The sequence below is a fragment of the Musca domestica genome, unplaced genomic scaffold (assembly GCF_030504385.1).
Source record: "Musca domestica strain aabys unplaced genomic scaffold, Musca_domestica.polishedcontigs.V.1.1 24, whole genome shotgun sequence".
Lineage (NCBI taxonomy): Eukaryota > Metazoa > Arthropoda > Insecta > Diptera > Muscidae > Musca > Musca domestica.
The window spans coordinates 6528529-6543745 of NW_026712272.1; the positions used below are offsets into that span (position 1 = coordinate 6528529).

Here is a 15217-nt window from a genome sequence, read left to right on the forward strand (position 1 = left end):
GATCTCAGAATGAACCATATATCTAAGTACAATAATTTTCAAGAAAATAATATTCTAAATTGTGTACTACAAGTGAAAATTTTGAGTTTAATTTTTTTACGGTTAGTTTAACACGTTACCAATGTAAGTCAAAATTTGCCTTTAAACTTCATTTTTCGAGGATAGTCTTAAAGGAAGAATTTTTCTACATCAAATTTCATTGTGAGTCTCTGAACAAGAAAAATTTGTATATTCAATATGTACCTTGAAAAAATATCAAAAATTATTGTAAAAAATCGTGATTATTTTTCAAAAAAGTTAGCTATTTTCTTAATTGACTGCAAATGTTCTTATAATTTCGTAATTTTATTTAAATAATTTATTTAGATAATATTCATAATTTAATAGATAATATTTTTCAAAGATCGAGAATATTTTTTCTATTTATAAAATCTTTATAAATATCTAAATAAAATCTTTATATTTTAATTTTCTTTTACATTTTGCAACAACGTCCGTATACCGCTGCGCTCCAATGCCTGGACATCCAACGATTGACTGCGTCCTCGTTGATTCTTTTGGCCGGAGGATGATGACGACGAGGTGTGGGAATGGGCATGGCGATATATCCAACGTTTGACAGCTGACATGATGATTTAATTTTTTGTTGTAGTTTGTTGTTGGTTTATATATACTTGTTCTATAAAATTAGTTTATATTTCTTTAAATAAATAAATAAATGTCTTTGTTTCTGTTTTTATTCACACAGCCAATGGTTTCATACATATGTGTAGATCTTTTTTGTTCAGTTTGTACTTTTTATTAAAATTTGTACATTATCTTTCGGTTAAGCCTGTAGGTGGGAGATTTGCAATTGGTTGTTTGTTGTTGAAAAGAGCTTTTTTTGGGAGAGCTTTTATTGTTGTTTGTTTTTGCTTTCTCGATGGTTGACAAAAATGCAAAGAGAAGAGCTTTTTTGCGTTTCAAGAGTTGCCATGTTGATTTATTTTGTGGAATTATGGGGGAAAATTTGAAAATATACTTAAATCGACTTAATTGCGGGAAGGAAGGCAAAGATACATGGGATCCAATATAGAGACAATTATTAGTTGTTTTTAATAATGAGGCCAAACAATGACACAAAAACCGATCAAATATTGATCAAGTTTTCTAAAAGGGCTAATATCAAAAAATATCGGTATATTAACTCATATCTCTTCCTAGTTGAAAAAGTCACTTTTAGGCGTCTTTTTGGAAAAGTTTTCATAAATCGGTAGAATTCCTCGTCTTTATACCCTCCACCATATATAGTATGGAGGGTATATTAAGCTAGTCATTCCGTTTGTAACTCATCGAAATAAAAATTTTAGACCTAACAAAGTATATATATTCTTGATCAGCGTAAAATTCTAAGACGATTTAGCCCTGTTCGTCCGTCTGTCCGACTGTTGTAATCACGCTAGAGTCAAAACGAATAATGATGGGAAGCTAAAATTGTGCACCCATCTGTCTTTTGTCTGCAGGCAGAACAAGCTCAAAGATGGACTACATCGGTCCATGATATCGTATAGCCCCCATATAACGGTACCCCCGATATTCGGTATTTTGATGATTTTAACCACATTTTTCAATGGAATTGTCTGAAGTTCTATACAAGGAGTTCTTCGTGACTACTTAACCCCCCCGAAAAAGAATTATCTATATAGATCTGCCTTTTAGTATAGCACCCATATAACTCTACCCCGAGATATTCGGCATTTCCAAGATTTTCGCGACATTATTCACCGGTATTGCGTCAAATTTCGTATTTGAAGTTCGTAATGTGTACTACAACCTATGACGGAAAATTGTCTATGCAGATCCACGTCTTAGTATAGCCCTCATACAAAGGAACCTCACTCGGCATTTTGATGATATTAGCGAAATTATTCACCGGAATTGCGTCAAATTTCGTATTTGAAGTTCGGAATCGTGACTACGTAGAGCCCCCATATAAAGGTTTCAATTTTCGCAGTATTTTCTGACGGATTTTTTGACAATTTTTTTTAAGTTCTTTCCGAAAGGTTATAAAAAGTTCGGCCCGACCGAACTTATCTGCTTTTTGACTTGTTTACAGCTAAATCCATCGATTTGAGAAATACAAAAAAAAAAAAAAAATATTGCGGAATTTAAAAACAAAATTATATGTGTTTGGTACTAAAAGAAGATCAATTTTCTTACCAAATATGTCGATTTACCTCAAAAAAGAAAAAAAAAATCAAAACAATTTATGACGATAAATTTATGGAAAATTATCACCCTTTGTGGTTGAGGTACCAGAAGCGGACCGCATATATATACCATCTTCTCAACAGATTTTGTGTTAGGAAAAATGTTTGGATGGTTGAAATTTGAAGAGAGTTGTATGCTTATTTCCCTTTTTTTGAGCGTTTTGTTTATTAAGATCTTGAACCCTATGTGGGGGAGGTACCAGAAGAAATGGTCCAATCTCTGCCATCTTTATAACAGATTTTGTATTGATGGAAATATTCAGACTTTTCAAGTCTGAATGGAATCGGATGTTAATTTCAAAATTTTGACCCTTTGTTGGGGAGGTACCAGAAAGAGTGGACCTTCTTTACACCAGACCTTGAGTTAATAAAAATATTGTGATGTGTGTAATTTAAAGAAACTCAGACTCTTACATGAAATTTTATAAGAGTTATAATAACTGAAAATTTTGATACTTTGTGGGGGGGGGGGGGGGGGGGTTACCAGAAGAGATGGTCCGAACTCAACCATTATTATAACAGATCTTGTGTTGATATAAATATAAGTATCTTCCAAAAACCAGATCCAAAAATCGGATGTTTAGCCTTTTATGAGCATCGCGATTACTTAAAATTGTAACCCGTTGTGGGGCATGTGCCAGAAGGAGTAGTCACTTCTATCCGATCTTCATACCAGATCTTGTGTTGGTGAAAATATTGATATGTGCGAAATTCGAAGGCAGTTGGACTCTTATTACATATTTTATAAGAGTTATAATTATTCAAAATTATGACCCTTTGTGGGAGCCCTAGCTCTGATGCAAATATTAGGATTTGCAAAGTTGGAGCAAGATCAGATTATCCTTTCTCTTTCTGTGCAGTAAATTATTTTTTGTTTTTTTGAAAATGTCAACATTTTGTGGGGGAGGTACCAGAAGAAGTAGACCGATATTGCTCATCTCCGAACTCAATCTAAGTTTGATAATACTATTAGGACGTCACAAACTTGTATCAATTTGGATACTCCCTGCGCACCAGCCAGACAGACAGATGGACGGACATCGTTAGATCGACTCCAAATGCCCTGGAACGGATTTGGTACAAGGAGACCTAGGGTCTAAAATCGTTATTTCCATGAGACACGTTTTGGCCGTATGAGATGTTATATACCCTCTCCAGCTATATGACTGAGGGTATAAAAATTAAAAATAAATAAATCGAAAAATAAGCAGACAAAACTTATATCTGTAAATGATTCCGAGTAATTATTATTTCTTCAGAAATGCATCCTTCAAATAATTCTAACATTTTGAAACACTTTTTTGGCTGCCTATATTTTTTCTAATATTTTATCCATGAAAACAATACTTGAGAGTAAAATCGGATTAAAATCTGCCGTTGGCCATTTAAAGATAGAAAATTATTTCGATTTATTTTAATTTGAAGAAATACAAAAAAAAACCCGCTCTAAGACTTAAATTTTGAACAGTCCCTCTATATTTTTCTTTTTAAAGGTATAGTTTCCACAAAAATGCTAAGAATGGTAGATTATCTATTTCAAATGTTTTGTTTATAAAACCGACCAAAAAACTGTAAAGTTGATTTATTGGTCGAAAAATTGCCAATCTAATGGCAACAACGTAAGTTAAAAGCTTTTTTGCAAAGCTTCAGTCAAATTGTATAAATAATTACTTATAATACGCAAAAGATGTCGCCGTAAGTAATTAATTTGAAATAACAGGTAAAATTAGAAAAATAATCGGAAACGATTTAAAAAGAATTTTTTTTTAAATATCCACATTTCCCTTTACAATTTTTAAATTGTAAAATCTCGATTACAGTTACTTCTCGAAAAATAATTCTGAAATAATTGCAAGTTTATCGTTAGTCATTAAAGCTTAAAAAAATCCACATTTTTTCAATTATTTTTTTAAACATGGCATATTCATGAAAAATTTATTTTTTTACTTTTTTTCATTACATATTTATTTATTATTTTTAATAAAAAAATATATTTTTAAAATTTTCTTAAAGGACTACCCATAATTGTGTTTTTTTTTTGCTCGGAATTTATTTTCAAAAATTATCAATATTCCTGGATATTTCTTTTGAAGTTTAAAAAATCCACATTTTTCAATTATTTTTTTAAACATGGCATATTTATGAAAAATATTTTTTTACTTTTTTTTCATTACTTATTTATTTATTATTTTTCATAAAAAAATATATATTTTTAAAATTTCCTTAAAGGACTACCCATAATTGTTTTTTTTTTTTTTTTGTTTTTTGCTTGGAATTTATTTTCAAAAATTATCAATACTCCTGGATTTTTTTCGTTGATTTTTTAAAACATATTTTAAGGACTACACAAGATCGTGAATTTGTAAATAATATATTTCAAGGAAATCCTATAATTTTGAAATTATATTTCAAGACCTTTCTATACAAGTGAATATACAAAAAAAAATCGCAAGGGCTAATTATAATAATGGATTCTTTAGAAATAAATTCTCAATGACCATTTGCAATCCTGAATATTTCCAGAAATTTATCTTGAATGGCTAAAATTAGAAGTATATTTTTAATAAACACAATTTTTGAAAGAGCTACGAAATTGAAGATTTTTAAAAATATTTTTTTTATAAAATTATTTTTTAAGAACTAAATATAATTGTAATTTTTTTTTAAATATTTTTAAAGACTGACCACAGATGTGGATTAAAAAAATAGATTTTTTTTATAAATTATTTTGAGAGACTATAATAATAATTTTTAAAAATTATTTGGAAGGTATACTTGTTATTGTGGATAGTTATGAATTTTAAAAGTCTTCGCAGCAAAATCGCAAATTTATAAAAATATTTTTAAAGGTTTAATCAAATTGTTTTTTTCAATTTTTCTGAAATGAATTTCTCTGGCCGTAAAGTTCATACAAATCATTTTTGAACAAATACCTTTAATAAAGGGTTTTTCCAAACTTCTTTCAAGGGATACACACAAGTCTACAGCTTTTAAAAAAATATTTTTAAGGTCTACTTTATACGAATATTTTGAAAATGTATTTCTAAAGAACTTTCAGGACCATAATTAATAAGGATAGTGTTTCTTGGAACATTCTGGTATCTGGGCAATGAGTTCTCTTTTCTGTGTTCTTCCAGCTTTTCTCGCAGTCAATTCCAATTTATTTCCATGTCAATGTCTTGGCTGTCATTTACGTGCAACTGAACAGTTGCTCGACTGCCTTCATTTCCATTGTTTTCATTTCTACATACATACATACATACCTTCGTATGTACGTATGTACCCTTGTATACCGTGCAAAATATGAAAAATATGCCAAATTATTAGCAATGCAATGTTAATTTAATTTAAATAAATTTCCACTCATTTATTTGTTTATTATTTATTTATATCTACAACGGTTCACTTTTTTCTGTTGCATTGCGAAAGGAGGCAGGAGATCAAAATACCAATAAATTATTTTTAAAATAGTCTGATTGGAGAGAGGAAGTGGACATTGACTTGGTAGGAATTTCTTTCAAAAGAGAAGGAGGAAGAGCTAGGGGGTGGGGGAGAGGTAGATAATGTGTGAGAATTTCAATGTTTGTTGTCACATTTCGTGTTCAAACAAAAAAAGAAGATGTTAATTGATTTGGACGACAACATTGGAAAGGGTTACCCCCGCTACACAAGGGGTTTATTTATTCATATTTTTTGAAAGCGTGTCAATAACAGTGGAATTTTTTTAAATATTTTTGTAGGACCATCTATAATCTTGGATTTAAAAGATATTTATATTTTTAAGTCCTATCTATAATTAAAAAAAAAATATTTTAAAAATATTTTCAAGGACTAGCTGTAATCGTGAATTTTTTAAAAAATACTTTCAAGGACTAGGTTTAATCGTGCATTTTTTAAAAAATATTTTAAATTTTCTACAATCGTGCATTTAAAAAAATATATGTTTTTAAGGACTATCAATAATCGTGGACGTCATAAAAATATTTTTAAAAATATTTTCAAGAAATATCAAAATTTTCAAAAATTATTTTTAAGGACTATCCATAATCTTGGTTATTACAAAACACATTTTTAGGGACTACCTATAATCGTGGATTTAAAAAAATATTTTCAAGAATTTAAAAAAATATTTTCAAGGACTATTTTTAATCGTGGATTTGAATAAAAAATATTTTCAAGAATTTAAAAAAAAAAAATATTTTCAAGGACTATCTTTAATCGTGAATTTAAAAAAAAATATTTTCAAGAATTAAAAAAAAAATTTCAAGGACTATCTTTAATCGTGGATTTAAAAAAAATATTTTTTTTCAAGGACAAGTTGTAATCGAGGATTTTTTTAAAAAAATATTTTTCAAAATATTTTAAAGAAATATTAATTGTTTCAAAAATTGGTTTTGAGGATTTTCTATAATTTTGGATTTCTTACAAAATATTTGTAAGGACTAGCTATAATCGTGGATTTTTTAAAAAAATATTTTCAAGGACTTCCTAAAGCTGTGAATTTTTTAATTTATATTTTTAAGACCTATTTATAATTTAAAAAAAAATATTTAAAAAAATTTAAAGAACTTTCCATAGTCGTGAAATTTTTTAAAAAATATTTTCAAGGACTAGCTATTATCGTGGATTTTTAAATAAATATTTTCAAAGACTTTCTATAGTCGTGGATTTAAAAGAAAATATATTTAATTTTTAAAGACTATCAATAATTCTGGACGTCATAAAAATATTTTCAAAAAATATCAAAATTTTCAAAAATTATTTTTAGGGATTATCTATAATCGTGGTTATCGCAAAACACATTTTTAGGGACTACCTATAATCGTGGATTATAAAAAAATATTTTCAAGAATTAAAAACAAAATATTTTCAAGGACCATCTTTAATCGTGGATTTAAAAAAAATATTTTTTTTCAAGGACAAGTTGTAATCGAGGATTTTTTTAAAAAAATATTTTTCAAAATATTAAAAGTTTCAAAAATTGGTTTTGAGGATTTTCTATAATTTTGGATTTCTTACAAAATATTTGTAAGGACTAGCTATAATCGTGGATTTTTTAAAAAAATATTTTCAAGGACTTCCTAAAGCTGTGAATTTTTTAATTTATATTTTAAGACCTATTTATAATTTAAAAAAAAAATATTTAAAAAAAATTTAAAGAACTTTCCATAGTCGTGAAATTTTTTAAAAAATATTTTCAAGGACTAGCTATTATCGTGGATTTTTAAATAAATATTTTCAAAGACTTTCTATAGTCGTGGATTTAAAAGAAAATATATTTAATTTTTAAAGACTATCAATAATTCTGGACGTCATAAAAATATTTTCAAAAAATATCAAAATTTTCAAAAATTATTTTTAGGGATTATCTATAATCGTGGTTATCGCAAAACACATTTTTAGGGACTACCTATAATCGTGGATTATAAAAAAAATATTTTCAAGAATTAAAAAAAATATATATTTTCAAGGACCATCTTTAATCGTGGATTTAAAAAAAAATATTTCTTCAAGGACAAGCTGTAATCGGTGATTTAAAAAACAATATTTTCAAGAAATATTAAAAGTTTCAAAAATTTTTTAGGACTTTCTATAATTTTGGATTTCTTACAAAATATTTTTAAGGACTATCTAGAATCGTGGCTGTCATAAAAAATATTTTTAAAAATATTTTCAAGAAATATCTGAATTAAAAAAATTCAAGAAATATCAAAATTTTCAAAACTTATGGTGGATTTTTTTAAAAATATTTTCAAGGACTAGGTTTAAACGTGGATTTTTTAAAAAATATTTTTAAGGACTAGGTTTAATTGTGGATTTTTTAAAAAAATATTTTCAAGGACTAGCTATAATCGAGGATTTTTTTAAAAAAATATTTTTAAGGACTAGCTATAATCGTGGATTTTTTAAAAAAATATTTTTAAGGACTAGTTTTAATCGTGGATTTTTTAAAAAATATTTTTAAGGACTAGGTTTAATCGTGGATTTTTTAAAAAATATTTTTAAGGACTAGGTTTAATCGTGGATTTTTTAAAAAATATATTTTTTTTAAAACTTTCTATAATCGTGGATTTTAAAGAAAATATTTTCAAGGACTAGGTTTAATCGTGGATATCTTAAAAAATATTTTTAAGGACTAGATATAATCGTGGATTTAAAAAATATATTTTAAGGACTTTCCATAATTGTGGATATTTTAAAAATAATTTTAAGGACCTTCTATAATAGTGAAAAATTAAAAAAAATTTTTTTGAGGACTTTCTATAATCGTGGATTTTTTTTGAAAATAATTTTAAGGACTAGCTATAACCGTATTTTTTTAAGGACCATATAAATTCTGGGCTAGATATAATCGTGGATTTTTTAAAAAAATATTTTTAAGTATCATACAGGGTGAGATGAAAAAACTGCAACCCACTTCAGACCTGCTGTCATTTCTAAGCCACTCGTCCGACAGCTTTTAAAATTATTCCAGTGACAGCTCATTATATTGTCTACAAGTGTACAAAAGCATTTTGGTGAGAATTCATACTGTAAACAAAGCTGCCTTAAAAAAATTCTTTTAAAAATCCACGTCTAGGGAAGTCCTTAAAAAATTCTTTTAAAAATCCACGTCTAGGGAAGTCCTTAAAAAAATTCTTTTAAAAATCCACGTCTAGGGAAGTCCTTAAAAAATTCTTTTAAAAATCCACGTCTAGGGAAGTCCTTAAAAAATTCTTTTAAAAATCCACGTCTAGGGAAGTCCTTAAAAAAATTCTTTTAAAAATCCACGTCTAGGGAAGTCCTTAAAAAATTCTTTTAAAAATCCACGTCTAGGGAAGTCCTTAAAAAAATTCTTTTAAAAATCCACGTCTAGGGAAGTCCTTAAAAAATTCTTTTAAAAATCCACGTCTAGGGAAGTCCTTTAAATTTTTTTTTAAAAAATCCACGTCTAGGGAAGTCCTTAAAAAAGACATATTTTTGGAGGATTAGTTATAATAGTGGTTTAAAAAAAATATATTTTCAGAGACTTTCTATAATTGTGGATTTAAAAAATTATATTTTCAAGGACTACTGATAATAGTGTATTTTTGTTTAATATATTTTGAAGGACTAGCTATAACCGTGGATTTTTTAAAATATAAATATTTTAAAATATTTTTAAGGACCGTCTTTAATCGCGGAGTTCTTAATAAATATTTTTAAGGACTCTTTGACAATTTCCCATCAGTCACTGAATCGTATGTTTCTACGACTATTCGTTGGCTTCTCAAAATTTATTCTTATATTAAAAAAAAAAAAATATTTATGACAAATTAAAAATTAGCTAATTCCGCTTTAATTTTTTTAATTTTTAAATTTATTTATTTATTTTTGTGCTATTTTTTTTCAATTATCATTTTGTTTTGGTATCTATGAAGTAGTTTTTGGCTTTTGTTTGTTTTCGTTTCGCACATTTACACGAGTGGCGTATACAATTGTAATAACAGGCAGACAGACAGGCGGTCGGTCGGGCAGACAGGCTTGTGACCGAACAGACGGCAACAATTTGTTCACGCTCTTGTTGTTAATTTTTTTTTTTTGCTTTTGGTTTTTGCCATTAGAACTGTCTAAGATTTTGTTGCCGTTTAAACAAATAATAAGTCATCATTCATTTAATGTTGTATTTGCTTTTTTTTTTCATGTCACTTTGTTTTATTTCAGATTAGTTGTTGTGATTTGCTGTTTTTTTTTTTTTTTTTTTTTTTTTTGAAGCAATATTTATTATTTGTTTTATTGCAACTAATTGTTTAAGGTCAAAATCAAGTGATTTTTTTCTATAGATAGTAGATTTATGATGTATTTTATGCGGAAAATAATAGGGGACGTATGAGTGATGTCAGCACTTATACGTAAGAATGGTCTACCAAAGAGTATTTTTTTTAAATAAGACAATAGTTTTTTAAGATTTTTTCCCGAGGACAAAGAGGTCTGATAACCTGGATGTTTTAAAAATTTCACCCCGAGGGCCAAAAGGCCTAAAAACGTAAATTAAAAAAAAAAAAAATCTCGAGGACTAAAATGCCTGAAAATGTGGATTCTTTCAAGATTTCTTCCCAAAGACCAAAATCCTGGAATTTTAAAGATTTTTCCGAGTACCAGAAGATTGTTTCTCAAGGACCAAAAGATTGTTTCTCAAGGACCAGAAGACCTTAAAACGTGGATTTTTTAAAGATTGCCTCTCAAGGATCAAAAGATTTGTTTTTGAGGACAGAAGACCTTAAAACGTGGATTTTTTAAAGATTGTTTCTCAAGGATCAGAAGATTTATTTTTGAAGAACCAGAAGACCTTAAAACGTGAATTTTTTAAAGATTGTTTCTCAAGGATCAGAAGATTTATTTTTGAATAACCAGAAGACCTTAAAACGTGAATTTTTTAAAGATTGTTTCTCAAGGATCAGAAGATTTGTTTTTGAATTTTGATTGTTTCTAAATTTTAGGGAATTATTTCAAGAGCCAGACAATCAGAAAAAGAAATTTTCAAAGACCATATTTTACACTGTGCAATACAAAAAATAATTACGAGGAGAAAACAGCAAATTATGAGAGTACAGCTAAAAATAGGGGCGGATGTCCCCCTCTTCCACAATTTTGAACATTTTCGGAATAAGATGCATTTTAGGTATATAGTGTCTTTGGCAATATTGCAGATAAAAAAACGAAGATCCTCATACATGTCAACAAAGAGGTCTTAAAAAAATCTTTTAAAAAATCAACGTCTCTAAAGGATCCTGCAAAAATATTCTTTTAAGAATACACGTCTCAGGAAGTCCCTGAAAAAATGTTCATTTAAAAATACACGCCACGGAAAGTCCTTAAAAAATTCTTTTAAAAATCCACGTCAATGGAAGTACTAGAAAAATGTTCTTTTAAAAATCCATGTCCCGGGAAAACCTCGAAAAAATATTCTTTTAGAATCCACTCCGGTGAATCCTGAAAAAAATCCTTTTAAAATCCACTCTGGAGACTTCTGAAAAAAATAATCTTTGAAAATCCACATCTCTGGAGGATCCTGAAAAAATATTCTTTTAAAAATCCAAATATCTGGAGGATCCTTAAAAAATATTCTCTTAAAATCCACGTCTCTAAAGGATCCAGAAAAAAATATTCTTTTAAAAATCCACGTCTCAGGAGGATCTTGAAAAAATATACTTAAAAAATCCACGTCTCTGGAGGATCTTGAAAAAAAAATACTTTTAAAAATCCAAGTCTCTGGAGGATCTTGCAAAAAATATACTTTTAAAAATCCAAGTCTCTGGAGGATCTTGAAAAAATATACTTTTAAAAATCCACGTCTCTAGAGGATCTTGAAAAAATACACTTTTAAAAATCCATGTCTCTGGAGGATTCTGATGATACATTTTTTTAAAATTCCATTCGTCTAGCGGTCTCTGAAAATATATTTTGTAAAAAATCCACCACTCTGATGGACTTTAAACAAAAATTCTTTTGTAGGCCATTGTTGCGTATGAGCGTTGACACTTTACGACACCATAAAATTTTTTAATTATTTGCAAATTGTTGAATTTTTCATTCAAAATTATTGGAAAATTGTATAACTAACGAATATACTTCTCATTTCTTTAAATATTAGAAACAATTGTCCTTGATTCCAACAATTTACTGTGCCAATATGCCACCAAACTAAACGAAAAATCTTGTTATTATTTTTACGAGCCATTCAACAAATTCTGTCTCAGCAAAACAATTTTGCAAAATTGTATCCGAAAAATTAGGAAACAACTACGTCACATCGATTCGACACATACGATATATACTCGATTTTTTGGGATTATGGCATACAAGTGTTTGTCACAGCTTTGTTTTTATTTCAATTTATAATTATAGCAGAACATTTCTTTTGGCAACTGTTTTAGGAATATATTAGATGTATTGCCAGCTATTAGCCACAAATTAATATTTTCAATTTTATGCGATTTGTTTTGTTGTCGGTGATGTTGTGGCGTGTAAATTGTATAATAATTTGACTTGCGGTTGGAAATTATTTTCTTTTCAATTTTTAGAATATTTGGTTTGAAAAATCCCATATTCCTTAGGTGACCATTGGTGCGTATGAGTGTTGACAACACATATACGCCACCACATTCTAACCTTAGAATATATTCCAAAAGCCCTCAGGAGGTCTACAAGACATGAAAGACTGGGTTTTTAAATATTTCTGAATAGAAAAGTTTGTTTCTTTCCTTTTCCACAAAAACTGAAAGTAAACTGCTTCAAAATCAGACCTCTTTTAATTTCTATTTTTTCATTTTTTATGGAAATAATCTATGAAATTTCAAATCTTATTTTATCTCTCGTCCAAAGAGTAATTTACTCATCAGAGTTCTACAATGTAAAAAATGTAAATATCTTAATTGTATCGTTACACGGTCAGAGCGGATTTTTAATTGCCCCAGTTCGTTCATTCAATACAGAAGAGAAGACATAACAAAAAATTAGGTACAAAATCTAACCACCACCACATCAAATCTGTGTAACAAATGAAATTTGCATAATTTTTAATTAAAGCGAATTAAGAGACGACATTTCACGCCACAACAAAAACGGAAAATAATGGCTGATAGTAATGTAGATGGCTGTGCTTTATGCCATTGAAATAGGGTTCAATAGATGGAAGACCTTCTGAAGGTCTTCTATGGATAAAGACAGCCTTTCACAGTTATTGGGTGTCGTATAAGTGTTGTCAATACTCATACGTACCAATGACCACACAAAGAATATTTTTCAAGTTCCATCAAATTAAAGACGAGGTTTTCAGAAGAATATTTTTAAGGGTCCATATGAGATGTGGATTTTGAAAAGAATATTTTTCAGGGATCACTAGATCAGGCTCTAAAAGTCAGGTGAATTATTAAAAGATTATTTTTTCAGGATCCTCCAGAGAAGTGGATTTTTAAAAGAATATTTTTTCAGGGTCACTCACAGACCTGGAATTTTAGAATAATATTTGTTAGTATCCTTCAGATACGTAGATTTTGAAAAGATTATTTTTCAGGATCCCACACAGAGACGTGGAGTTTTAAAAGAATATTTTTTTCAAGATCCTCATGAGACGTGGATTTTTAAAAGAATCTTTTTTCAAGATCCTTAAGAGACGTGGATTTTTAAAATAATATTTTTTCAGGATCCTCCAGAGACCAGGATTTTTAAAATAATTATTTTTTCAGGATCCTCCAGAGACCAGGATTTTTAAAAGAATATTTTTTCCGAATAAACCATAGACGTGGTATTATAAAAGAATATCTTTTTAGGATCTTCCAGATACGTGGATTTTTAAAAGAATATTTTTTTCAGGATCCTGAAGAAACGTGGATTTTTAAAAGAATATTTTTTCAGGATCCTGAAGAAACGTGGATTTTTAAAAGAATATTTTTTTAGGAACCTTCACAGACGTGGATTTTTAAAAGAATATTTTTTCAGGAACCTTCACAGACGTGGATTTTTAAAAGAATATTTTTTCAGTCACCGCCATGGACGTGGATTTTTAAAAGAATATTTGTTCAGTCACCGCCAAAGACGTGGACTTTTAAAAGAATATTTTTTCAGTCACCGCCAGGGACGTGGATTTTTAAAAGAATATTTTTTCAGTCACCGCCAGGGACGTGGTTTTTTAAGAAAATACTTTTTAGGCACCAACTGAGACGTGAATTTTTAAGAAATCACCTTTTCAGGCACCAACTGAGATGTGGATTTTTAAGAAAATACTTTTTAGGCACCAACTGTGACGTTGGTTTTTAAGAACATGTTTTTTAGGCTCATATGCAGCAATGATATACAAAAAAATATTTTTTCAGGCACCAACAGAGACATAGACAAATTCTTTTTAAACAAGTCACGTTTTCCATTTAGTCAGAGAATATTTCTTAAGAAACCCAAGGTTATGGGTATATATATTATCCATGGTTATGGGCAATATCGGCGAAAATCATCTGAAACCTCCCTCACAAAAAAATCAAAGAGTAAGAAAGGATCATCCAATGTTGTGCAAACTTTACAGGTCTGGTTTGAAAATAGGTAATATCGGCCTTCTTCATCAAGTACCTACCCTCCCTTTTTTACCCTTTTTTAAAGACTTCCAAAGACCAAAGGACTAATAAACGAATTTTTAAAGTCTGTTTCCAAAGACCCATAAAAGTGGATTTTTAAATGTTTTTTCCAAAGACCCAAAAATGTGGATTTTTTTCCAAAGACCAAAGGACCGATAAACGTGGATTTTTAATGACTTGTGTCTTCAAAACCCATGGACGTGTTTTTTTGAAGTTTTTTTTCCAAAGACCAAAGGACCAATAAACGTGGACTTTTAAAGACCCATAAACGTGGATTTTTTCAAGAAAATTTTCCAAAGACCAAAGGACCCACTTGAATTTTTTTAAGAATTTTTTTCCAAAGACCAAAGGACCAATAAACGTGTATGTTTAAAAACTTGGGTCTTCAAGACCAAGAGTCTCATAAACGTGGATTTTTTTTAATATTTTTTTTAAAAGCTAGAAGACCCACAAACGTGGTTTTTTTAAAGAGTTTTTTTTTCTAAAGACCAAAGGATCCATAACCTTGATTTTTTAAGAATTTTTTCCAAAGACCAAAAGACGGGATTTTTTTCAAAGATTTAGAGATCCTTTGGTCTTTGGAAAAAAATCCAAAGAGATCCATAAATGTGAATTTTTTCCCAAAGATTCACAGATCTATAAACGTAGATTTTTCGAAGAATTTTTTTTTTTTCAGGACCAAAAAGCATTTCAAAAAATCTACTTTAGGTCATTTGGTCTTTGAAAAAAAAAAAAACGAATTTATAAATCCCCTTTTGATGTCATTGTAGTAATTCCAAAAACTATTCTCATGAATTGCCCCGCCATAGCTCTAATGGACCCTCAAAATTCCCTGTTATCAGCTTCAATAGCTCTTCAGAGAAATATTTTGAAAGTCCTCTT

General features: G+C 28.8%; 1 protein-coding gene across 4 annotated transcripts in view; it reads right to left on the reverse strand.

The window, feature by feature from the left end:
• Window positions 1-15217, reverse strand: part of LOC101890250 (5'-AMP-activated protein kinase subunit gamma-1) — a 336316-nt gene that overhangs the window by 151182 nt on the left and 169917 nt on the right. Inside the window, exon 1 of one of the 4 annotated variants that reach the window (XM_059123249.1) lies at window positions 480-789. The exons of the other annotated variants lie outside the window; for them this stretch is intronic. Coding sequence (XP_058979232.1) covers window positions 480-629 — 150 coding nt within the window. The 5' untranslated portion in view covers window positions 630-789. Of the gene's footprint in view, window positions 1-479; window positions 790-15217 lie in introns of those variants that run through there. 4 annotated transcript variants of the gene reach the window in all.